Source organism: Nerophis ophidion, linkage group LG04 (genome assembly GCF_033978795.1).
Source record: "Nerophis ophidion isolate RoL-2023_Sa linkage group LG04, RoL_Noph_v1.0, whole genome shotgun sequence".
Classification (NCBI taxonomy): Eukaryota; Metazoa; Chordata; class Actinopteri; order Syngnathiformes; family Syngnathidae; genus Nerophis; species Nerophis ophidion.
Window position 1 is genome coordinate 1,083,591 of NC_084614.1, and position 26,171 is coordinate 1,109,761.

The 26,171-nt window shown below is 49.2% G+C and overlaps 1 protein-coding gene across 1 annotated transcript in view; it reads left to right on the forward strand.

Annotated features, from left to right (window-relative positions):
• The first annotated feature begins 311 nt into the window (after positions 1-311).
• LOC133550674 (uncharacterized) overlaps positions 312-26,171 on the forward strand; it is a 35,045-nt gene continuing 9,185 nt past the window's right edge. The window contains exons 1-6 of the mRNA XM_061896628.1: positions 312-317; positions 3,995-4,059; positions 6,329-6,385; positions 22,760-22,783; positions 23,733-23,771; positions 23,921-24,007. Coding sequence (XP_061752612.1) covers positions 23,944-24,007 — 64 coding nt within the window. The 5' untranslated portion in view covers positions 312-317; positions 3,995-4,059; positions 6,329-6,385; ... (1 more) ...; positions 23,733-23,771; positions 23,921-23,943. The remainder of the gene's footprint in view (positions 318-3,994; positions 4,060-6,328; positions 6,386-22,759; positions 22,784-23,732; positions 23,772-23,920; positions 24,008-26,171) is intronic.

Sequence of the window (26,171 nt, forward strand, 5' to 3'; positions counted from 1 at the left end):
TTCATACTGACTTATTGATTATACACATGTCACCTTGGTGAGTACACTTCATACTGACTTATTGATTATACACATGTCTCCTTGGTGAGTACACTTCATACTGACTTATTGATAATACACATGTCTCCTTGGTGAGTACACTTCATACTGACTTATTGATTATACACGTCTCCTTGGTGAGTACACTTCATACTGACTTATTGATTATACACATGTCTCCTTGGTGAGTACACTTCATACTGACTTATTGATTATACACATGTCACCTTGGTGAGTACACTTCATACTGACTTATTGATTATACACATGTCACCTTGGTGAGTACACTTCATACTGACTTATTGATTATACACTTTTTGATTATATACCTTCATAGTGACTTATTGATTATACACCTTCTTACTGACTTATTGATTATACACCATAGGGAATTATTGATTACTTACCTTCATAGTGACTTATTGATTATGCACCTTCATAGTGACTTATTGATTATACACCTTCATAGTGACTTATTGATTATGCACCTTCATAGTGACTTATTGATTATGCACCTTCATAGTGACTTATTGATTATACACCTTCATAGTGACTTATTGATTATGCACCTTCATAGTGACTTATTGATTATGCACCTTCATAGTGACTTATTGATTATGCACCTTCATAGTGACTTATTGATTATACACCTTCATAGTGACTTATTGATTATACACTTTCATAGTGACTTATTGATTATGCACCTTCATAGTGACTTATTGATTATGCACCTTCATAGTCACTTATTGATTATGCACCTTCATAGTGACTTATTGATTATACACCTTCATAGTGACTTATTGATTATGCACCTTCATAGTGACTTATTGATTATGCACCTTCATAGTGACTTATTGATTATGCACCTTCATAGTGACTCATTGATTTTGCACCTTCATAGTGACTTATTGATTATACACCTTCATAGTGACTTATTGATTATACACCTTCATAGTGACTTATTGATTATGCACCTTCATAGTGACTTATTGATTATGCACCTTCATAGTGACTTATTGATTATGCACCTTCATAGTGACTTATTGATTTTGCACCTTCATAGTGACTTATTGATTATACACCTTCATAGTGACTTATTGATTATACACCTTCATAGTGACTTATTGATTATGCACCTTCATAGTGACTTATTGATTATGCACCTTCATAGTGACTTATTGATTATGCACCTTCATAGTGACTCATTGATTTTGCACCTTCATAGTGACTTATTGATTATACACCTTCATAGTGACTTATTGATTATACACCTTCATAGTGACTTATTGATTATGCACCTTCATAGTGACTTATTGATTATGCACCTTCATAGTGACTTATTGATTTTGCACCTTCATAGTGACTTATTGATTATACACCTTCATAGTGACTTATTGAATACTTAACCACAAAGTGACCACTAATTAACACACACATCATGTCGCCTTGGTGAGTACACCTTGATAGTGACTTATTGATTACTTGACCACTCATTAATAACAGTGAAAGTGACTTATTGATTACTTGACCACTCATTAATAACAGTGATAGTGACTTATTGATTACTTGACCACTCATTAATAACAGTGAAAGTGACTTATTGATTACTTGACCACTTATTAATGACAGTGATAGTGACTTATTGATTACTTGACCACTCATTAATGACAGTGATAGTGACTTATTGATTACTTGACCACTCATTAATGACAGTGATAGTGACTTATTGATTACTTGACCACTCATTAATGACAGTGATAGAGACTTATTGATTACTTGACCACTCATTAATAACAGTGATAGTGACTTATTGATTACTTGACCACTCATTAATGACAGTGATAGTGACTTATTGATTACTTGACCACTCATTAATGACAGTGATAGTAACTTATTGATTACTTGACCACTAATTAATTAAAGTGATCATGACTTATTGATGACATGAAGACTAACTAATTACCATGATAGTGACTTATTGATTACTTGACCACTAATTAATTACAGTGATAGTGACTTATTGATTGCTTGATCACGAATTAATTACAGTGATAGTAACTTATTGATTACTTGACTACTAATCAATTAAAGTGATCGTGACTTATTGATGACATGAAGACTAACTAATTACCATGATAGTGACTAACTGATGGTAATATTTGACTGATTAATTAACACGATAGTTACTATTTGACAGACATTACTAATTGATAGATAGGTTATTGACTAATTAATGGACACATAATATATGTTACGACAGTAATACACTAGTAATAGACTGATGATGATACAAACTAATTCTATCATGGACATGATCATTTTTGGATGGAAAATAGGGATGGATTGATTAAAATCATGGTTGATTAATTGATGGACATCATATTGATTAATTGATGAATATGATAGTGATTAATTGATGATGTACATGATAGTGATAAATTGATAGATATGATAGTGATAAATTGATAATGGACATGATAGTGATAAATTGATAAATATGATAGTGATAAATTGATGGTACGATAGTGATTAACTGACGATGGACATGATAGTGATTAATTATTGGACATGATAGTGATTAATTATTGGACATGATAGTGATTAATTATTGGACATGATAGTGATTAATTATTGGACATGATAGTGATTAATTATTGGACATGATAGTGATTAATTATTGGACATGATAGTGATTAATTATTGGACATGATAGTGATTAAATATTGGACATGATAGTGATTAATTATTGGACATGATAGTGATTAATAGCTGGATATGATAGTGATTAATTATTGGACATGATATTGATTAATAGCTGGATATGATAGTGATTAATTATTGGACATGATAGTGATTAATTATTGGACATGATAGTGATTAATTATTGGATATGATAGTGATTAATTATTGGACATGATAGTGATTAATTATTGGACATGATAGTGATTAATTATTGGACATGATAGTGATTAATTATTGGACATGATAGTGATTAATTATTGGATATGATCGTGATTAATTATTGGACATGATAGTGATTAATTATTGGACATGATAGTGATTAATTATTGGACATGATAGTGATTAATTATTGGATATGATCGTGATTAATTATTGGACATGATAGTGATTAATTATTGGACATGATAGTGATTAATAGCTGGATATGATAGTGATTAATTATTGGACATGATAGTGATTAATTATTGGATATGATCGTGATTAATTATTGGACATGATAGTGATTAATTATTGGACATGATAGTGATTAATAGCTGGATATGATAGTGATTAATTATTGGACATGATAGTGATTAATTATTGGACATGATAGTGATTAATTATTGGACATGATAGTGATTAATAGTTGGACATGATAGTGATTAATTATTGGACATGATAGTGATTAATTATTGGACATGATAGTGATTAATTATTGGACATGATAGTGATTAATGAATGAGTATGATAGTGATTAATGAATGAGTATGATAGTGATTAATGAATGAGTATGATAGATAAGAGACAAAACAGAGTAAATGTGTAAAATGACGGAGGTCTACAACTTCTTTGAGGTTGTCTGAGTCAAGAACATTGGTATCAACACTCTCCTGGATCAATATGTATCCTTTTTGTTAGGGTAAGTTTGGAACTTTGCTGTTGTTTTTGTTGCACGCACCATTGACCACTAGCATGTTTTTATCAAAATATAACTATAGATGTCAACATTGTTAATGTGCTGAAAGATTTAATGATTGTTTATCAAAATATAACTAGAGATGTCAACATGATCCTAAATATATCCTAAATATTGGTATGTGTTTGGTATGAATGACTTGTGTCCCTTTATTGACAAATATCTATTATTGACAAGTATTGATTATTGACAAGTATTGATTATTGTCACTGAAGCAAAAAAGTTTCTGATGGAAATAATTGATTTGTGTTTCATCAGGAACTTCATTTTGGTGTCGCTGCTGGTTGCCTTGGTTACGACAGTCCTGCCAGCTCCCACTGAAGGTAAAAAGAGATGTGGGCGTTGTGGGCGTTGTGGGCGTTGTGGGCGTTGTGGGCGCTGTGGGCGCTGTGGGCGCTGTGGGCGTTGTGGGCGCTGTGGGCGCTGTGGGCGCTGTGGGCGTTGTGGGCGCCGTGGGCGCCGTGGGCGCCGTGGGCGTTGTGGGCGTTGTGGGCGCCGTGGGCGCCGTGGGCGCCGTGGGCGCCGTGGGCGCCGTGGGCGCCGTGGGCGTCGTGGGCGTCGTGGGCGCCGTGGGCGCCGTGGGCGCCGTGGGCGCCGTGGGCGTTGTGGGCGCTGTGGGCGCTGTGGGCGCTGTGGGCGCTGTGGGCGCTGTGGGCGTTGTGGGCGCTGTGGGCGCTGTGGGCGCTGTGGGCGCTGTGGGCGCTGTGGGCGTTGTGGGCGTCGTGGGCGCTGTGGGCGCTGTGGGCGCTGTGGGCGTCGTGGGCGCTGTGGGCGTTGTGGGCGTCGTGGGCGCTGTGGGCGCTGTGGGCGCTGTGGGCGTTGTGGGCGCTGTGGGCGCTGTGGGCGTTGTGGGCGCTGTGGGCGCTGTGGGCGTTGTGGGCGTTGTGGGCGCTGTGGGCGCTGTGGGCGCTGTGGGCGCTGTGGGCGTCGTGGGCGCTGTGGGCGCTGTGGGCGTTGTGGGCGTTGTGGGCGCTGTGGGCGCTGTGGGCGTTGTGGGCGCTGTGGGCGCTGTGGGCGTTGTGGGCGCTGTGGGCGCTGTGGGCGTTGTGGGCGTTGTGGGCGCTGTGGGCGCTGTGGGCGTTGTGGGCGTTGTGGGCGCTGTGGGCGCTGTGGGCGTCGTGGGCGCTGTGGGCGCTGTGGGCGCTGTGGGCGTTGTGGGCGTCGTGGGCGCCGTGGGCGCCGTGGGCGTTGTGGGCGCTGTGGGCGTTGTGGGCGTTGTGGGCGTTGTGGGCGTTGTGGGCGCTGTGGGCGCTGTGGGCGTTGTGGGCGCTGTGGGCGCTGTGGGCGCTGTGGGCGTTGTGGGCGCCGTGGGCGCCGTGGGCGCCGTGGGCGTTGTGGGCGTTGTGGGCGCCGTGGGCGCCGTGGGCGCCGTGGGCGCCGTGGGCGCCGTGGGCGTCGTGGGCGTCGTGGGCGCCGTGGGCGCCGTGGGCGCCGTGGGCGCCGTGGGCGTTGTGGGCGCTGTGGGCGCTGTGGGCGCTGTGGGCGCTGTGGGCGCTGTGGGCGTTGTGGGCGCTGTGGGCGCTGTGGGCGCTGTGGGCGCTGTGGGCGCTGTGGGCGTTGTGGGCGTCGTGGGCGTCGTGGGCGCTGTGGGCGTTGTGGGCGTCGTGGGCGCTGTGGGCGCTGTGGGCGCTGTGGGCGCTGTGGGCGTTGTGGGCGCTGTGGGCGCTGTGGGCGTTGTGGGCGTTGTGGGCGCTGTGGGCGCTGTGGGCGCTGTGGGCGCTGTGGGCGTTGTGGGCGTCGTGGGCGCTGTGGGCGCTGTGGGCGTTGTGGGCGTTGTGGGCGCTGTGGGCGCTGTGGGCGTTGTGGGCGCTGTGGGCGCTGTGGGCGTTGTGGGCGCTGTGGGCGCTGTGGGCGTTGTGGGCGTTGTGGGCGCTGTGGGCGCTGTGGGCGTTGTGGGCGTTGTGGGCGCTGTGGGCGCTGTGGGCGTCGTGGGCGCTGTGGGCGCTGTGGGCGCTGTGGGCGTTGTGGGCGTCGTGGGCGCTGTGGGCGCTGTGGGCGTTGTGGGCGCTGTGGGCGTTGTGGGCGCTGTGGGCGTTGTGGGCGCTGTGGGCGCTGTGGGCGCTGTGGGCGCTGTGGGCGCTGTGGGCGCTGTGGGCGCTGTGGGCGCTGTGGGCGCTGTGGGCGTTGTGGGCGTCGTGGGCGCTGTGGGCGCTGTGGGCGTCGTGGGCGTCGTGGGCGCTGTGGGCGTTGTGGGCGTCGTGGGCGCTGTGGGCGCTGTGGGCGCTGTGGGCGTTGTGGGCGCTGTGGGCGCTGTGGGCGTTGTGGGCGTTGTGGGCGCTGTGGGCGCTGTGGGCGTTGTGGGCGTTGTGGGCGCTGTGGGCGCTGTGGGCGTCGTGGGCGCTGTGGGCGCTGTGGGCGCTGTGGGCGTTGTGGGCGTCGTGGGCGCTGTGGGCGCTGTGGGCGTTGTGGGCGTTGTGGGCGCTGTGGGCGCTGTGGGCGTTGTGGGCGCTGTGGGCGCTGTGGGCGTTGTGGGCGTTGTGGGCGTTGTGGGCGTTGTGGGCGCTGTGGGCGCTGTGGGCGTTGTGGGCGTTGTGGGCGCTGTGGGCGCTGTGGACATAAGACTCAATGTGCTGAACATGCCTCATTTTACAGAGCAGGAGGAGGCGGAGCTTACAGAGGAAGTGGAGGGCGAGCAGTCCGAGGAAGAAGGTAGGCTTATTATTAACATATTGTTCAATAAACACCTTTCACACAGAAGATTTGGTAGTAGAATTAAATAATAGTATATTGGGTAATAGTAGTATTAGATAGTAGTAGACTTGGTGGTAGTGGTATTAGATAGTAGATTTGGTGGTAGTAGTAGTAGTATTATACAGTGGTAGATTTGGTAGTAGTATTATTGGATAGTAGTAGATTTGGTGGTAGTAGTATTTGATAGTAGATTTTGTAGTTGTAGTAGTATTAGATAGTAGTAGATTTGATGGTAGTAGTATTTGATAGTAGATTTTGTAGTTGTAGTAGTATTAGATAGTAGTAGATTTGATGGTAGTAGTATTAGATAGTAGATTTGGTAGTAGTAGTTTTAGATAGTTGTAGACTTGGTGGTAGTAGTATTAATAGTAGATTTTGTAGTAGTAGTATTAGTTGTACGGGAGCCTATAAAGGACTGTATTTTACCTTAGGGGGATGACTCGAATTATTTCAATATTTATGTAAGAATTTAATCTGAGAGAGAGTGAGAGGAGGCGGCTTATACAGTTTAACAATTGACTATATAATAACCCAATAAATATAAAATAATCAGACATTGATTACACTTCAATCACACGCTACCTCCCCAATAAAACAACACACACAACACACACACACACACACACACACACACACACACACACCTGGGCCCCTTGGCTGGGCCAGAAGATTGTCCGTTGTGGTCCTGATGAATCGGTGGTGCACTTCGGGGTGGGTGGTGAGTTGCAACTCACCGGGGTGGCATAGCTCGGTTGGTAGAGTGGCCGTGCCAACAACTTGAGGGTTGCAGGTTCGATTCCCGCTTGTGCCGTCCTAGTTACTGCCGTTGTGTCCTTGGGCAAGACACTTTACCCACCTGCTCCCAGTGCCACCCACACTGCTTTAAATGTAACTTAGATATTGGGTGTCACTATGTAAAGCACTTTGAGTCACTTGCAAAAAGCGCTATATAAATATAATTCACTTCACTTCAACTGCTGGATACAAAGGGACGTTGGAGAGGGGGGACACCTCCCGTTGTGGAGTAGAGATGGCGGGGGAAAGCACGGCCGTGATTCCTTTAGTACGACTCAGGAGTGGTCTGGAGCAAGAGAGGAACCAGCCTAGTCCTGGGTCACCAGTCTGGAGCAAGAGAGGAACCAGCCTAGTCCTGGGTCACCAGTCTGGAGCAAGAGAGGAACCAGCCTAGTCCTGGGTCACCAGTCTGGAGCAAGAGAGGAACCAGCCTAGTCCTGGGTCACCAGTCTGGAGCAAGAGAGGAACCAGCCTAGTCCTGGGTCACCAGTCTGGAGCAAGAGGAGAACCAGCCTAGTCCTGGGTCACCAGTCTGGAGCAAGAGAGGAACCAGCCTAGTCCTGGGTCACCAGTCTGGAGCAAGAGAGGAACCAGCCTAGTCCTGGGTCACCAGTCTGGAGCAAGAGAGGAACCAGCCTAGTCCTGGGTCACCAGTCTGGAGCGAGAGGAGAACCAGCCTAGTCCTGGGTCACCAGTCTGGAGCAAGAGAGGAACCAGCCTAGTCCTGGGTCACCAGTCTGGAGCAAGAGAGGAACCAGCCTAGTCCTGGGTCACCAGTCTGGAGCAAGAGAGGAACCAGCCTAGTCCTGGGTCACCAGTCTGGAGCAAGAGAGGAACCAGCCTAGTCCTGGGTCACCAGTCTGGAGCAAGAGAGGAACCAGCCTAGTCCTGGGTCACCAGTCTGGAGCAAGAGAGGAACCAGCCTAGTCCTGGGTCACCAGTCTGGAGCAAGAGAGGAACCAGCCTAGTCCTGGGTCACCAGTCTGGAGCGAGAGGAGAACCAGCCTAGTCCTGGGTCACCAGTCTGGAGCAAGAGAGGAACCAGCCTAGTCCTGGGTCACCAGTCTGGAGCGAGAGGAGAACCAGCCTAGTCCTGGGTCACCAGTCTGGAGCAAGAGAGGAACCAGCCTAGTCCTGGGTCACCAGTCTGGAGCGAGAGGAGAACCAGCCTAGTCCTGGGTCACCAGTCTGGAGCAAGAGAGGAACCAGCCTAGTCCTGGGTCACCAGTCTGGAGCAAGAGAGGAACCAGCCTAGTCCTGGGTCACCAGTCTGGAGCAAGAGAGGAACCAGCCTAGTCCTGGGTCACCAGTCTGGAGCAAGAGAGGAACCAGCCTAGTCCTGGGTCACCAGTCTGGAGCAAGAGAGGAACCAGCCTAGTCCTGGGTCACCAGTCTGGAGCAAGAGAGGAACCAGCCTAGTCCTGGGTCACCAGTCTGGAGCAAGAGGAGAACCAGCCTAGTCCTGGGTCACCAGTCTGGAGCAAGAGAGGAACCAGCCTAGTCCTGGGTCACCAGTCTGGAGCAAGAGAGGAACCAGCCTAGTCCTGGGTCACCAGTCTGGAGCAAGAGAGGAACCAGCCTAGTCCTGGGTCACCAGTCTGGAGCGAGAGGAGAACCAGCCTAGTCCTGGGTCACCAGTCTGGAGCAAGAGAGGAACCAGCCTAGTCCTGGGTCACCAGTCTGGAGCAAGAGAGGAACCAGCCTAGTCCTGGGTCACCAGTCTGGAGCAAGAGAGGAACCAGCCTAGTCCTGGGTCACCAGTCTGGAGCAAGAGAGGAACCAGCCTAGTCCTGGGTCACCAGTCTGGAGCAAGAGAGGAACCAGCCTAGTCCTGGGTCACCAGTCTGGAGCAAGAGAGGAACCAGCCTAGTCCTGGGTCACCAGTCTGGAGCAAGAGGGGAACCAGCCTAGTCCTGGGTCACCAGTCTGGAGCGAGAGGAGAACCAGCCTAGTCCTGGGTCACCAGTCTGGAGCAAGAGAGGAACCAGCCTAGTCCTGGGTCACCAGTCTGGAGCGAGAGGAGAACCAGCCTAGTCCTGGGTCACCAGTCTGGAGCAAGAGAGGAACCAGCCTAGTCCTGGGTCACCAGTCTGGAGCAAGAGAGGAACCAGCCTAGTCCTGGGTCACCAGTCTGGAGCGAGAGGGGAACCAGCCTCGTCCTGGGTCACCAGTCTGGAGTGAGAGGAGAACAAGCCTCGTTCTGGGTCACCAGTCTGGAGCGAGAGGAGAACCAGCCTCGTCCTGGGTCACCAGTCTGGAGCAAGAGGGGAACCAGCCTCGTCCTGGGTCACCAGTCTGGAGCGAGAGGAGAACCAGCCTCGTCCTGGGTCACCAGTCTGGAGCAAGAGGGGAACCAGCCTCGTCCTGGGTCACCAGTCTGGAGCGAGAGGGGAACCAGCCTCGTCCTGGGTCACCAGTCTGGAGCGAGAGGGGGACCAGCCTCGTCCTGGGTCACCAGTCTGGAGCGAGAGGGGAACCAGCCTCGTCCTGGGTCACCAGTCTGGAGCGAGAGGAGAACAAGCCTCGTTCTGGGTCACCAGTCTGGAGCGAGAGGAGAACCAGCCTCGTCCTGGGTCACCAGTCTGGAGCGAGAGGAGAACCAGCCTTGTCCTGGGTCACCAGTCTGGATCGAGAGGAGAACCAGCCTCGTCCTGGGTCACCAGTCCGGAGCAAGAGGGGAACCAGCCTCGTCCTGGGTCACCAGTCTGGAGCAAGAGGGGAACCAGGCTCGTCCTGGGTCACCAGTCTGGAGCGAGAGTAGAACCAGCCTCGTTCTGGGTCACCAGTCTGGAGCGAGAGGAGAACCAGCCTCGTCCTGGGTCACCAGTCTGGAGCAAGAGAGGAACCAGCCTCGTCTTGGGTCACCAGTCTGGAGCGAGAGGAGAACCAGCCTCGTCCTGGGTCACCAGTCTGGAGCGAGAGGGGAACCAGCCTCGTCCTGGGTCACCAGTCTGGAGCGAGAGGAGAACCAGCCTCGTCCTGGGTCACCAGTCTGGAGCGAGAGGGGAACCAGCCTCATCCTGGGTCACCAGTCTGGAGCGAGAGGAGAACAAGCCTCGTCCTGGGTCACCAGTCTGGAGCGAGAGGAGAACCAGCCTCGTCCTGGGTCACCAGTCTGGAGCGAGAGGAGAACCAGCCTCGTCCTGGGTCACCAGTCTGGAGCGAGAGGGGAACCAGCTTCGTCCTGGGTCACCAGTCTGGAGCGAGAGGAGAACCAGCCTCGTCCTGGGTCACCAGTCTGGAGCGAGAGGGGAACCAGCCTCGTCCTGGGTCACCAGTCTGGAGCGAGAGGGGAACCAGCCTCGTCCTGGGTCACCAGTCTGGAGCGAGAGGGGAACCAGCCTCGTCCTGGGTCACCAGTCTGGAGCGAGAGGGGAACCAGCCTCGTCCTGGGTCACCAGTCTGGAGCGAGAGGAGAACAAGCCTCGTTCTGGGTCACCAGTCTGGAGCGAGAGGAGAACCAGCCTCGTCCTGGGTCACCAGTCTGGAGCGAGAGGGGAACCAGCCTCGTCCTGGGTCACCAGTCTGGAGCGAGAGGAGAACCAGCCTCGTCCTGGGTCACCAGTCTGGAGCGAGAGGAGAACCAGCCTCGTCCTGGGTCACCAGTCTGGAGCGAGAGGAGAACCAGCCTCGTCCTGGGTCACCAGTCTGGAGCGAGAGGGGAACCAGCCTCGTCCTGGGTCACCAGTCTGGAGCGAGAGGAGAACCAGCCTCGTCCTGGGTCACCAGTCTGGAGCGAGAGGGGAACCAGCCTCGTCCTGGGTCACCAGTCTGGAGCGAGAGGAGAACCAGCCTCGTCCTGGGTCACCAGTCTGGAGCAAGAGGGGAACCAGCCTCGTCCTGGGTCACCAGTCTGGAGCGAGAGGGGAACCAGCCTCATCCTGGGTCACCAGTCTGGAGCGAGAGGAGAACAAGCCTCGTCCTGGGTCACCAGTCTGGAGCGAGAGGAGAACCAGCCTCGTCCTGGGTCACCAGTCTGGAGCGAGAGGAGAACCAGCCTCGTCCTGGGTCACCAGTCTGGAGCGAGAGGAGAACCAGCCTCGTCCTGGGTCACCAGTCTGGAGCGAGAGGAGAACCAGCCTCGTCCTGGGTCACCAGTCTGGAGCGAGAGGAGAACCAGCCTCGTCCTGGGTCACCAGTCTGGAGCGAGAGGGGAACTAGCCTCGTCCTGGGTCACCAGTCTGGAGCGAGAGGGGAACCAGCCTCGTCCTGGGTCACCAGTCTGGAGCGAGAGGGGGACCAGCCTCGTCCTGGGTCACCAGTCTGGAGCGAGAGGGGAACCAGCCTCGTCCTGGGTCACCAGTCTGGAGCGAGAGGAGAACAAGCCTCGTTCTGGGTCACCAGTCTGGAGCGAGAGGAGAACCAGCCTCGTCCTGGGTCACCAGTCTGGAGCGAGAGGAGAACCAGCCTCGTCCTGGGTCACCAGTCTGGAGCAAGAGGGGAACCAGCCTCGTCCTGGGTCACCAGTCTGGAGCAAGAGGGGAACCAGGCTCGTCCTGGGTCACCAGTCTGGAGCGAGAGTAGAACCAGCCTCGTTCTGGGTCACCAGTCTGGAGCGAGAGGAGAACCAGCCTCGTCCTGGGTCACCAGTCTGGAGCAAGAGAGGAACCAGCCTCGTCCTGGGTCACCAGTCTGGAGCGAGAGGAGAACCAGCCTCGTCCTGGGTCACCAGTCTGGAGCGAGAGGGGAACCAGCCTCGTCCTGGGTCACCAGTCTGGAGCGAGAGGAGAACCAGCCTCGTCCTGGGTCACCAGTCTGGAGCGAGAGGGGAACCAGCCTCATCCTGGGTCACCAGTCTGGAGCGAGAGGAGAACAAGCCTCGTCCTGGGTCACCAGTCTGGAGCGAGAGGAGAACCAGCCTCGTCCTGGGTCACCAGTCTGGAGCGAGAGGAGAACCAGCCTCGTCCTGGGTCACCAGTCTGGAGCGAGAGGAGAACCAGCTTCGTCCTGGGTCACCAGTCTGGAGCGAGAGGAGAACCAGCCTCGTCCTGGGTCACCAGTCTGGAGCGAGAGGGGAACCAGCCTCGTCCTGGGTCACCAGTCTGGAGCGAGAGGGGAACCAGCCTCGTCCTGGGTCACCAGTCTGGAGCAAGAGGGGAACCAGCCTCGTCCTGGGTCACCAGTCTGGAGCGAGAGGGGAACCAGCCTCGTCCTGGGTCACCAGTCTGGAGCGAGAGGAGAACCAGCCTCGTCCTGGGTCACCAGTCTGGAGCGAGAGGAGAACCAGCCTCGTCCTGGGTCACCAGTCTGGAGCGAGAGGAGAACCAGCCTCGTCCTGGGTCACCAGTCTGGAGCGAGAGGGGAACCAGCCTCGTCCTGGGTCACCAGTCTGGAGCGAGAGGAGAACCAGCCTCGTCCTGGGTCACCAGTCTGGAGCGAGAGGGGAACCAGCCTCGTCCTGGGTCACCAGTCTGGAGCGAGAGGAGAACCAGCCTCGTCCTGGGTCACCAGTCTGGAGCAAGAGGGGAACCAGCCTCGTCCTGGGTCACCAGTCTGGAGCGAGAGGGGAACCAGCCTCATCCTGGGTCACCAGTCTGGAGCGAGAGGAGAACAAGCCTCGTCCTGGGTCACCAGTCTGGAGCGAGAGGAGAACCAGCCTCGTCCTGGGTCACCAGTCTGGAGCGAGAGGAGAACCAGCCTCGTCCTGGGTCACCAGTCTGGAGCGAGAGGAGAACCAGCCTCGTCCTGGGTCACCAGTCTGGAGCGAGAGGAGAACCAGCCTCGTCCTGGGTCACCAGTCTGGAGCGAGAGGGGAACTAGCCTCGTCCTGGGTCACCAGTCTGGAGCGAGAGGGGAACCAACCTCGTCCTGGGTCACCAGTCTGGAGCGAGAGGGGGACCAGCCTCGTCCTGGGTCACCAGTCTGGAGCGAGAGGGGAACCAGCCTCGTCCTGGGTCACCAGTCTGGAGCGAGAGGAGAACAAGCCTCGTTCTGGGTCACCAGTCTGGAGCGAGAGGAGAACCAGCCTCGTCCTGGGTCACCAGTCTGGAGCGAGAGGAGAACCAGCCTCGTCCTGGGTCACCAGTCTGGAGCAAGAGGGGAACCAGCCTCGTCCTGGGTCACCAGTCTGGAGCGAGAGGGGAACCAGCCTCGTCCTGGGTCACCAGTCTGGAGCAAGAGGGGAAGCAGCCTCGTCCTGGGTCACCAGTCTGGAGCGAGAGTAGAACCAGCCTCGTCCTGGGTCACCAGTCTGGAGCGAGACGAGAACCAGCCTCGTCCTGGGTCACCAGTCTGGAGCGAGAGGAGAACCAGCCTCGTCTTGGGTCACCAGTCTGGAGCGAGAGGAGAACCAGCCTCGTCCTGGGTCACCAGTCTGGAGCGAGAGGGGAACCAGCCTCGTCCTGGGTCACCAGTCTGGAGCGAGAGTAGAACCAGCCTCGTCCTGGGTCACCAGTCTGGAGCGAGAGGAGAACCAGCCTCGTCCTGGGTCACCAGTCTGGAGCGAGAGTAGAACCAGCCTCGTCCTGGCTCACCAGTCTGGAGCGAGAGGAGAACCAGCCTCGTCCTGGGTCACCAGTCTGGAGCGAGAGGAGAACCAGCCTCGTCCTGGGTCACCAGTCTGGAGCAAGAGGGGAACCAGCCTCGTCCTGGGTCACCAGTCTGGAGCGAGAGGGGAACCAGCCTCATCCTGGGTCACCAGTCTGGAGCGAGAGGAGAACAAGCCTCGTCCTGGGTCACCAGTCTGGAGCGAGAGGAGAACCAGCCTCGTCCTGGGTCACCAGTCTGGAGCGAGAGGAGAACCAGCCTCGTCCTGGGTCACCAGTCTGGAGCGAGAGGAGAACCAGCCTCGTCCTGGGTCACCAGTCTGGAGCGAGAGGAGAACCAGCCTCGTCCTGGGTCACCAGTCTGGAGCGAGAGGGGAACTAGCCTCGTCCTGGGTCACCAGTCTGGAGCGAGAGGGGAACCAGCCTCGTCCTGGGTCACCAGTCTGGAGCGAGAGGGGGACCAGCCTCGTCCTGGGTCACCAGTCTGGAGCGAGAGGGGAACCAGCCTCGTCCTGGGTCACCAGTCTGGAGCGAGAGGAGAACAAGCCTCGTTCTGGGTCACCAGTCTGGAGCGAGAGGAGAACCAGCCTCGTCCTGGGTCACCAGTCTGGAGCGAGAGGAGAACCAGCCTCGTCCTGGGTCACCAGTCTGGAGCAAGCGGGGAACCAGCCTCGTCCTGGGTCACCAGTCTGGAGCGAGAGGGGAACCAGCCTCGTCCTGGGTCACCAGTCTGGAGCAAGAGGGGAAGCAGCCTCGTCCTGGGTCACCAGTCTGGAGCGAGAGTAGAACCAGCCTCGTCCTGGGTCACCAGTCTGGAGCGAGACGAGAACCAGCCTCGTCCTGGGTCACCAGTCTGGAGCGAGAGGAGAACCAGCCTCGTCTTGGGTCACCAGTCTGGAGCGAGAGGAGAACCAGCCTCGTCCTGGGTCACCAGTCTGGAGCGAGAGGGGAACCAGCCTCGTCCTGGGTCACCAGTCTGGAGCGAGAGTAGAACCAGCCTCGTCCTGGGTCACCAGTCTGGAGCGAGAGGAGAACCAGCCTCGTCCTGGGTCACCAGTCTGGAGCGAGAGTAGAACCAGCCTCGTCCTGGCTCACCAGTCTGGAGCGAGAGGAGAACCAGCCTCGTCCTGGGTCACCAGTCTGGAGCAAGAGGGGAACCAGCCTCGTCCTGGGTCACCAGTCTGGAGCGAGAGGAGAACCAGCCTCGTCCTGGGTCACCAGTCTGGAGCAAGAGGGGAACCAGCCTCGTCCTGGGTCACCAGTCTGGAGCGAGAGGAGAACCAGCCTCGTCCTGGGTCACCAGTCTGGAGCGAGAGGAGAACCAGCCTTGTCCTGGGTCACCAGTCTGGAGCGAGAGGAGAACCAGCCTTGTCCTGGGTCACCAGTCTGGAGCAAGAGAGGAACCAGCCTCGTCCTGGGTCACCAGTCTGGAGCGAGAGGAGAACCAGCCTCGTCCTGGGTCACCAGTCTGGAGCGAGAGGAGAACCAGCCTTGTCCTGGGTCACCAGTCTGGATCGAGAGGAGAACCAGCCTCGTCCTGGGTCACCAGTCCGGAGCAAGAGGGGAACCAGCCTCGTCCTGGGTCACCAGTCTGGAGCAAGAGGGGAACCAGGCTCGTCCTGGGTCACCAGTCTGGAGCGAGAGTAGAACCAGCCTCGTTCTGGGTCACCAGTCTGGAGCGAGAGGAGAACCAGCCTCGTCCTGGGTCACCAGTCTGGAGCAAGAGAGGAACCAGCCTCGTCCTGGGTCACCAGTCTGGAGCGAGAGGAGAACCAGCCTCGTCCTGGGTCACCAGTCTGGAGCGAGAGGAGAACCAGCCTTGTCCTGGGTCACCAGTCTGGAGCGAGAGGAGAACTAGCCTCGTCCTGGGTCACCAGTCTGGAGCAAGAGGGGAACCAGCCTCGTCCTGGGTCACCAGTCTGGAGCAAGAGGGGAACCAGGCTCGTCCTGGGTCACCAGTCTGGAGCAAGAGAGGAACCAGCCTCGTCCTGGGTCACCAGTCTGGAGCAGGAGGGGAACCAGCCTCGTCCTGGGTCACCAGTCTGGAGCAAGAGGGGAACCAGGCTCGTCCTGGGTCACCAGTCTGGAGCGAGAGTAGAACCAGCCTCGTTCTGGGTCACCAGTCTGGAGCGAGAGGAGAACCAGCCTAGTCCTGGGTCACCAGTCTGTCGACAAGTCCCTGAGCGGGTGCAATGGACAAGCCAACCTCGCGCTGTCCGCGTCCCTTGTAGCAAGATAGCAACAGTAGCACGCAAGTAAACTCACTATAGTGTCACACTCTCACTCTCCAAATTGTACAGTCCCAGGGGAGAGGGTCCATATAACAAACTGAAAGGCAAACTTGTCTAAATATGCCGTTAGTTAAGTCACGGTGCAGCACACAGACACAAGTGCTAGCTGCAGTTAGCATGCACTTCACGTATGCTAGCTAGGTGACGCGCCCAAACGTCCTAAACTTAAACTGTGCAAATGATACACCGTCACTTACACTCTGAAATAATACTCTTACTGTGGTTCTTTCGGGAATCTGCAGTCGTGGTAAACTGTCTTCCAGGTAGAACTACCGACGCTGCGCTGCACTGCTAGTGCCGGAACTCTTTTCAACCTTTTTTCTACCAGCTGTCGGAAACGGAACTGCCCGTAACCGTGGCAACCGAAACCATAACAACGGTCAAACAACTTAAATATACACAGTTCAGCTTCCCATACGAAACGTAGTAAATAGAAATAGATAATAATAATAATAATAATAACAATAATACCTTAACAGAAATGATTTCCTAGCTGGAGAACTTAAAGTAACTAACCCACAAACATGCAAACCTTCAGAACAGTAGTATCAGAATCAGAATCAGAATCAGCTTTATGATTATAAAGCTGATTCTGATACTATTACTACTACAAAATCTACTATTAACACTACTACCACCAAGGTGGGGATTGAACCAGTAACCCTCAGATTGCTGGCAGGGCCACTCTCCCAACTTGGTCCCCGTGTTGATTACGTGCTGCGTGAGATGGGTGAGCCTTTCTTCTTCCTTGTTGTTCAACTCCCACAACAACGCCTCAACACCTTCTGTGTTTACTGCCACGTGTTTCTTGGTTTGTGAAGTGAATTATATTTATATAGCGCTTTTCTCTAGTGACTCAAAGCGCTTTACATAGTGAAACCCAATATCTAAGTTACATTTAAAGCAGTGTGGGTGGCACTGGGAGCAGGTGGGTCAAGTGTCTTGCCCAAGGACACAACGGCAGTGACTAAGATGGCGGAAGCGGGAATCGAACCTGCAACCCTCAAGTTGCTGGCACGGCCACTCTACCAACCGAGCTATACCACCCCGTTTGGAGTAGGGGCTCTTGTTGGCGGAGGTAGGCTCAGAGTCTCCATGTATCTTTGTTTGGAGTAGGGGCTCTTGTTGGCGGAGGTAAGCTCAGAGTCTCCATGTATCTTTGTTTGGAGTAGGGCTCTTGTTGGCGGAGGTAGGCTCAGAGTCTCCATTTATCTTTGTTTGGAGTAGGGGCTCTTGTTGGCGGAGGTAGGCTCAGAGTCTCCATTTATCTTTGTTTGGAGTAGGGGCTCTTGTTGGCGGAGGTAGGCTCAGAGTCTCCGTGTATCTTTGTTTGGAGTAGGGGCTCTTGTTGGCGGAGGTAGGCTCAGAGTCTCCATGTATCTTTGTTTGGAGTAGGGGCTCTTATTGGCGGAGGTAGGCTCAGAGTCTCCGTGTATCTTTGTTTGGAGTAGGGGCTCTTGTTGGCGGAGGTAGGCTCAGAGTCTCCATTTATCTTTGTTTGGAGTAGGGGCTCTTGTTGGCGGAGGTAGGCTCAGAGTCTCCATTTATCTTTGTTTGGAGTAGGGGCTCTTGTTGGCGGAGGTAGGCTCAGAGTCTCCATTTATCTTTGTTTGGAGTAGGGGCTCTTGTTGGCGGAGGTAGGCTCAGAGTCTCCGTGTATCTTTGTTTGGAGTAGGGGCTCTTGTTGGCGGAGGTAGGCTCAGAGTCTCCATTTATCTTTGTTTGGAGTAGGGGCTCTTGTTGGCGGAGGTAGGCTCAGAGTCTCCATTTATCTTTGTTTGGAGTAGGGGCTCTTGTTGGCGGAGGTAGGCTCAGAGTCTCCATTTATCTTTGTTTGGAGTAGGGGCACTTGTTGGCGGAGGTAGGCTCAGAGTCTCCGTGTATCTTTGTTTGGAGTAGGGGCTCTTGTTGGCGGAGGTAGGCTCAGAGTCTCCGTGTATCTTTGTTTGGAGTAGGGGCTCTTGTTGGCGGAGGTAGGCTCAGAGTCTCCATGTATCTTTGTTTGGAGTAGGGGCTCTTGTTGGCGGAGGTAGCTCAGAGTCTCCATGTATCTTTGTTTGGAGTAGGGGCTCTTGTTGGCGGAGGTAGGCTCAGAGTCTCCATTTATCTTTGTTTGGAGTAGGGGCTCTTGTTGGCGGAGGTAGGCTCAGAGTCTCCATTTATCTTTGTTTGGAGTAGGGGCTCTTGTTGGCGGAGGTAGGCTCAGAGTCTCCATTTATCTTTGTTTGGAGTAGGGGCTCTTGTTGGCGGAGGTAGGCTCAGAGTCTCCGTGTATCTTTGTTTGGAGTAGGGGCTCTTGTTGGCGGAGGTAGGCTCAGAGTCTCCGTGTATCTTTGTTTGGAGTAGGGGCTCTTGTTGGCGGAGGTAGGCTCAGAGTCTCCATTTATCTTTGTTTGGAGTAGGGGCTCTTGTTGGCGGAGGTAGGCTCAGAGTCTCCGTGTATCTTTGTTTGAGTAGGGGCTCTTGTTGGCGGAGGTAGGCTCAGAGTCTCCCTGTATCTTTGTTTGGAGTAGGGGCTCTTGTTGGCGGAGGTAGGCTCAGAGTCTCCATTTATCTTTGTTTGGAGTAGGGGCTCTTGTTGGCGGAGGTAGGCTCAGAGTCTCCATGTATCTTTGTTTGGAGTAGGGGCTCTTGTTGGCGGAGGTAGGCTCAGAGTCTCCATTTATCTTTGTTTGGAGTAGGGGCTCTTGTTGGCGGAGGTAGGCTCAGAGTCTCCATGTATCTTTGTTTGGAGTAGGGCTCTTATTGGCGGAGGTAGGCTCAGAGTCTCCGTGTATCTTTGTTTGGAGTAGGGGCTCTTGTTGGCGGAGGTAGGCTCAGAGTCTCCGTGTATCTTTGTTTGGGAGGTGTGGGTCTGGATGGACCGTAGTCTCCTGCCTGAGGGGAGAGGGGAGAATAGTTTGTGTCCAGGGTGAGAATAGTCAGCTATGATCCGACCCACACGCCTCCTGGTCCTGGAGGAGAACAGGTCCTGGAGGGAGGCGCTGCAGTCCATGCTTGTTCTGGACTGTGGCGCCAGGGAACCACATGGTGATGGAGGAGGTGAGGATGGACTCGATGATGGCTGAGTAAAAGTGCACCAGCATCTTAGTCGGCATCTTAAGTTTCCTCAGCTGCCGCAGGGCCTTCTTGATGAGGGAGCTGATGGTAGGCTCCCACTTGAGATCCTGGGTGATGGTCGTGCCCAAGAACCTGAACGAGTCCACAATGGAGACCCGGGTGGGAGACTCAATCCGGTTGAGGGGGGATGTTGGGGCTCTGACTTTCCTGAAGTCCATGGTCATTCCCACTGTTTTCCGGGCATTCAGCTCCAAGTTGTTTAGGCTGCACCAGGACGCCAGCCGGTCCACCTCTCTCTTGTAGGCGAACTCGTCGCCATCCGAGATAAGCCCGATGAGGGTAGTGTCATCCGAAAACTTCAGCAGCTTTACGGACTGGTGACTGGAGGTGCAGCAGTTTGTAGACAGGGAGAAGAGCCAGGGGGAAAGTACACAGCCCTGAGAAGTACCAGTGTTCGTGGTTGGACTGTCTGAGACCATCTTCCCCACCCGCACGTGCTGTCTTCGGTCTGTCAACAAGTCATTGATCCAACTGCAGAGGGAGTCGGGCACGCTGAGCTGGTAGAGCTTGTGGCGTAGCAGTCCAGGGAGGATGGTGTTGAAGGCAGAGCTGAAGTCCACAAACAGGATTCTGGCGTAGGTTCCTGGGGAGTCCAGGATTAAGGGTTGTGGGCCAGGTTCACTGCATCATCCACAGACCTGTTGGCTCTGTAGGCAAACTGTAGTGGGTCCAGGAGGGTGGAGGTGATTTCCTTGAGGTGGGGCAGGACCAAGCGCTCAAAGGACTTTATGACCACGGACGTCAGCGCCACTGGCCTGCAGTCATTAAGTCCTGTGATCCGTGCTTTCTTGGGGACAGGCACAATGGTGGCGGTCTTGAAGCGGGACGGCACGCGGCATAGCTCCAGAGAGGTGTTCAAAAGGTCAGTGAAGACAGGAGGCAGCTGAGGGTGGAGGGGGAGACACCATCCGGCCCGGGGGCCTCCCGCGTGTTCAGCTTCTAGAACTGCCGGCGTACATCCGCCTCTCGGACGCAGAGGGCCTTTAAAGTATGTTCAGTAGCTCTTGGCGGGTGGAAGAGCACGCAGACACACTATTTGCGCACAAAACAGAGCGCACGAGAACACCCGGGCAGCTGGGATGATGATCAAACATATTTTGGACATTTGCTAGTAATAGCAACTTTACATAGTAGTACATTTGCTAGTAATAGCAACTTTACATAGTAGTACATTTGGTAGCAATGGTAACTTTACATAGTAGTACATTTGGTAGCAATGGTAACTTTACATAGTAGTACATTTGCTAGTAATAGTAACTTTACATAGTAGTACATTTGGCAGCTATAGTAACTTTACATAGTAGTACATTTGGTAGCTATAGTAACTTTACACAGTAGTACATTTGGTAGCTATAGTAACTTTACATAGTAGTACATTTGGTAGCTATAGTAACTTTACATAGTAGTACATTTGGTAGCAATGGTACCTTTACATAGTAGTACATTTGGTAGCAATGGTAACTTTACAAAGTAGTACATTTGGTAGCTATAGTAACTTTACATAGTAGTACATTTGGTAGCAATGGTAACTTTACATAGTAGTACATTTGGTAGCAATTGTAACTTTACATAGTAGTACATTTGGTAGTAATAGTAACTTCACATAGTAGTACATTTTGTAGTAATAGTATCTTTACATAGTAGTACATTTGGTAGTAATCGTAACATTAGAAAGTAGTACATTTGGTAGTGATAGTAACATTAGATATTAGTAGATTTGGTCATAATAGTAACATTAAATAGTGGAAATTTGGTAGTAATAGTAACATTAGATAGTAGTAAATTTGGTACTAATAGTAACATTAGATATTAGTAGATTTGGTAGTAATAGTAACATTAGATAGTAGTACATTTGGTAGTAATAGTAACACTAAATATTAGATTTGGTAGTAACATTAGATAGTAGTACATTTGGCAGTAATAGTAACATTAGATAGTAGTAAATTTGGTAGTAATAGTAACATTAGATATTAGTACATTTGGTAGTAATAGTAACATTAGATAGTAGATTTGGTAGTAATCGTAACATTAGATAGTAGTACATTTGGTAGTAATAGTAACATTAGATATTAGATTTGGTCATAATAGTAACATTAGATAGTAGTACATTTGGTACTAATAGTAACATTAGATAGTAGATTTGGTAGTAATCGTAACATTAGATAGTAGTACATTTGGTAGTAATAGTAACACTAAATATTAGATTTGGTAGTAACATTAGATAGTAGTACATTTGGCAGTAATAGTAACATTAGATAGTAGTAAATTTGGTAGTAATAGTAACATTAGATAGTAGTACATTTGGTAGAAATAGTAACATTAGATAGTCGTACATTTGGTAGTAATAGTAACATTAGATAGTAGATTTGGTAGTAATCGTAACATTAGATAGTAGTACATTTGGTAGTAATAGTAACATTAGATATTAGATTTGGTCATAATAGTAACATTAGATAGTAGTACATTTGGTAGTAATAGTAACATTAAATAGTAGTAAATTTGGTAGTAATAGTAACATTGGATAGTAGTACATTTGGTAGTAATAGTAACATTAGATAGTAGTACATTTGGTAGTAATAGTAACATTAGATAGTAGAACATTTGGTAGTAATAGTAACATTAGATAGTAGTAGATTTGGTAGTAATAGTAACATTAGATAGTAGTACATTTGGTAGTAATAGTAACATTAGATAGTAGATTTGGTAGTAATCGTAACATTAGATAGTAGTACATTTGGTAGTAATAGTAACATTAGATAGTAGTACATTTGGTAGTAATACTAACATTAGATATAAGTATATTTGGTAGTAATAGATAGTAGTAGTTTTGGTAGTATTAGTAACATTAGATAGAAGTACATTTGGTAGTAATAGTAATATTAGATAGTAGAAGTTTTGGCAGTAATAGTAACATTAGATAGTAGTACATTTGGTAGTAATAGTAACATTAGATAGTAGATTTGGTAGTAATCGTAACATTAGATAGTAGTACATTTGGCAGTAATAGTAACATTAGATAGTAGTACATTTGGTAGTAATAGTAACATTAGATAGTAGATTTGGTAGTAATCGTAACATTAGATAGTAGTACATTTGGTAGTAATAGTAACATTAGATAGTAGTACATTTGGTAGTAATAGTAACATTAGATATAAGTATATTTGGTAGTAATAGTAACATTAGATAGTAGTACATTTGGTAGTAATAGTAACATTAGATAGTAGTACATTTGGTAGTAATCGTAACATTAGATAGTAGTACATTTGGTAGTAATAGTAACATTAGATAGTAGTACATTTGGTAGTAATACTAACATTAGATATAAGTATATTTGGTAGTAATAGATAGTAGTAGTTTTGGTAGTATTAGTAACATTGGATAGAAGTACATTTGGTAGTAATAGTAATATTAGATAGTAGAAGTTTTGGTAGTAATAGTAACATTGGATAGTAGTAAATGATACCCATCCCTAGCTAGCATTGTGGTCATGTTAAACGAACCCCCACTACTAGTTAGTATTTTCCATAACTTGTAGTTAGTAACTCTAACTAACTAACTAACTAAGTAAGTAGGTAGTGAGTAAGTAAGTGTAAAATACAACAAAGAGCAGTACAAAAAACTTGGAATTCTTTTCCTTTCAGATGACGACGACAACACAAAGGAGGGTGAGATGTCACCTTTGAACTTTCAGAACAATACTTGGAAACATGAAAGTGGAATAAATACAGTTGTAAACATGACATGAATCTAAAGTGGAATAAATATAGTTATAAACATGAAAGTGGAATAAATATAGTTATAAACATGAAAGTGGAATAAATATAGTTATACACATGAAAGTGGAATAAATATAGTTATACACATGAAAGTGGAATAAATATAGCTATAAATGCGAAAGTGGAATAAATATAGTTATAAACATGAAAGTGGAATGAATATAGTTGTAAACATGACATGGATCTAAAGTGGAATGAATAGAATTGTAAACATGAAAGTGTAATTAGGATTGTTGTAAACATGAAAGAGGAATGAATATAGTTGTAAACACGACATGGATCTAAAGTGGAATGAATATAGTTGCAAACATGAAAGTGGAATGAATATAGTTGTAAACATGAAAGTGGAATGAATATAGTTGTAAACATGAAAGTGGAATGAATATAGTTGTAAACATGAAAGTGGAATGAATATAGTTGTAAACATGAAAGTGGAATGAATATAGTTGTAAACATGAAAGTGGAATGAATATAGTTGTAAACATGAAAGTGGAATGAATATAGTTGTAAACATGAAAGTGGAATGAATATAGTTGTAAACATGAAAGTGGAATGAATATAGTTGTAAACATGAAAGTGGAATGAATATAGTTGTAAACATGAAAGTGTAATTAAGATTGTTATAAACATGAAAGTGTAATTAAGATTGTTATAAACATGACAAGCATATCAAGTGGAATAAAAATGATCAAGGTACGCTCTTACTGAAGTCTTTCTAGATAGCAAAGTCTGGGTGCAGGATTGAAAGGATCAGAGAGCTGAAAGTGAACCCGGGTGCAGTTTTTTCATTAAGTTGAGGAAACATGAGCTGCATTCATTCAAGCTTCCTCTCCAGCAGGACCTCCTGGTGTCCAACAGACCGCAGGCGGGCCTTCAGGTAGGTCCACCCCGATCAGGTTTGATGTTATGAAATGAAGCTTTGTTCCACTTAGATCCCAAGATTACATTTGGGGAAATTCCACAAGCAGAGAATCCAAAGAAGTTCTAGGAGCAGGTTTCAGTTGATCCTCCTGTTTATCCTTGCAGGTCTCAGACCTCAGGCCTCATCCATGATCCACGTCAGCAGCGGGTCAGAACCCGGACCTCAAGCCTCATCCATGGTCCACATCAGCGGTGAGTCAGAACCAAGAAAGTTCTGGTCTGCTGATTGAAATGATTACAACTTAAGATCTAAGATCTGGTCTGCTGATTGAACTCAAGTCAAAGTCCTACTGAAATGAGATGTTGTTATTTAAAGGGGGATAGCAGCTCCATTCTAAGTGTCATACTTCATCATTTCACCATGTTGACATTTATTTAAAGGGGGATAGCAGCTCCATTCTATGTGTCATACTTCATCATTTCACCATGTTGACATTTATTTAAAGGGGGGATAGCAGCTCCATTCTATGTGTCATACTTCATCATTTCACCATGTTGACATTTATTTAAAGGGGGGATAGCAGCTCCATTCTATGTGTCATACTTCATCATTTCACCATGTTGACATTTATTTAAAGGGGGATAGCAGCTCCATTCTATGTGTCATACTTCATCATTTCACCATGTTGACATTTATTTAAAGGGGGATAGCAGCTCCATTCTATGTGTCATACTTCATCATTTCACCATGTTGACATTTATTTAAAGGGGGGATAGCAGCTCCATTCTATGTGTCATACTTCATCATTTCACCATGTTGACATTTATTTAAAGGGGGATAGCAGCTCCATTCTATGTGTCATACTTCATCATTTCACCATATTGACATTTATTTAAAGGGGGATAGCAGCTCCATTCTATGTGTCATACTTCATCATTTCACCATGTTGACATTTTTTTGCTGAAAGGATTTAGTAGAGAACATCGAGGATAAAGTTCACAACTTTTAGTCGTTAATAAAAAAGCCTTGCCTGTACAGGAAGTAGCAGACGATGTGCGCGTGACGTCACGGGTTGTGGAGCTCCTCACATCTGAACATTGTTTACAATCATGGCCACCAGCAGCGAGAAAGCGACGATTTCCCCATTAATTTGAATGAGGATGAAAGATTCGTAGATGAGGAAAGTTAGAGTGAGGCACTAAAAAAAAAAAAAAAGCGACGGCCCTGGGCGGCGGCAGTGGTAACGTTTCAGATGTAATTAGACACATTTACTAAGATAATTCTGGAAAATCCCTTATCTGCTTAGTGTGTTAATAGTGTTTTAGTGAGATTAGATGAGTAAAGTCATACCTGAAAGTCGGATGGCTGCGGTGAACGCCAGTGTCTCAGAGAGAAGCCGATGAGGAGGCAAGATCACAGCTGCCTTTTTGACAGCTACAGGAGAACGTCCCATAATCCACTGAAGTCTCCGGTAAGAGGTGACAATTTTCAAGTCCAAAAACTTGCTGGTTGACGTAGAAAAAAATGTTCGCTTGACCGCTCTGTGTTAAAGCTTCACAACAAAAACAAAGAAACACCAGCTGTGTCTCGGTGCTTAAGGCAGCTGCAATCCACCGCTTTTCACCAACAGCATTCTTCTTTGACGTCTCCATTATTAATTGAACAAATTGCAAAAGATTCAGCAACACAGATGTCCAAATTACTGTGTATTTATGCGATGAAAAGTGACGAGTTTTAGCTGTGTGTGGTGCTGGGCTAATATGTCCGCTCCAACCAGAGACGTCATCATTCCGCGGCGTTTTCAAGAAGAAACTCCGCGGGAAATTTAAAATTGCAATTTAGTCAACTAAAGCGGCCGTGTTGTCATGTGTTGCAATGTTAATATTTCATCTTGGATATATAAACTATCAGACTGTGTGGTGGCTAGTAGTGGCTTTCAGTAGGACTTTAAGATCTAAGAACTGGTCTGCTGATTGAACTTATTACAACTTGAGATCTAAGAACTGGTCTGCTCCTTGAACTTATTACAACTTGAGATCTAAGAACTGGTCTGCTGGTTGAACTTATTACAACTTGAGATCTAAGAACTGGTCTGCTCTTTGAACTTATTACAACTTGAGATCTAAGAACTGGTCTGCTCTTTGAACTTATTACAACTTGAGATCTAAGAACCGGTCTGCTGGTTGAACTTATTACAACTTGAGATCTAAGAACCGGTCTGCTCCTTGAACTTATTACAACTTGAGATCTAAGAACCGGTCTGCTCCTTGAACTTATTACAACTTGAGATCTAAGAACCGGTCTGCTCTTTGAACTTATTACAACTTGACATCTAAGAACCGGTCCGCTCTTTGAACTTATTACAACTTGAGATCTAAGAACCGGTCTGCTCCTTGAACTTATTACAACTTGAGA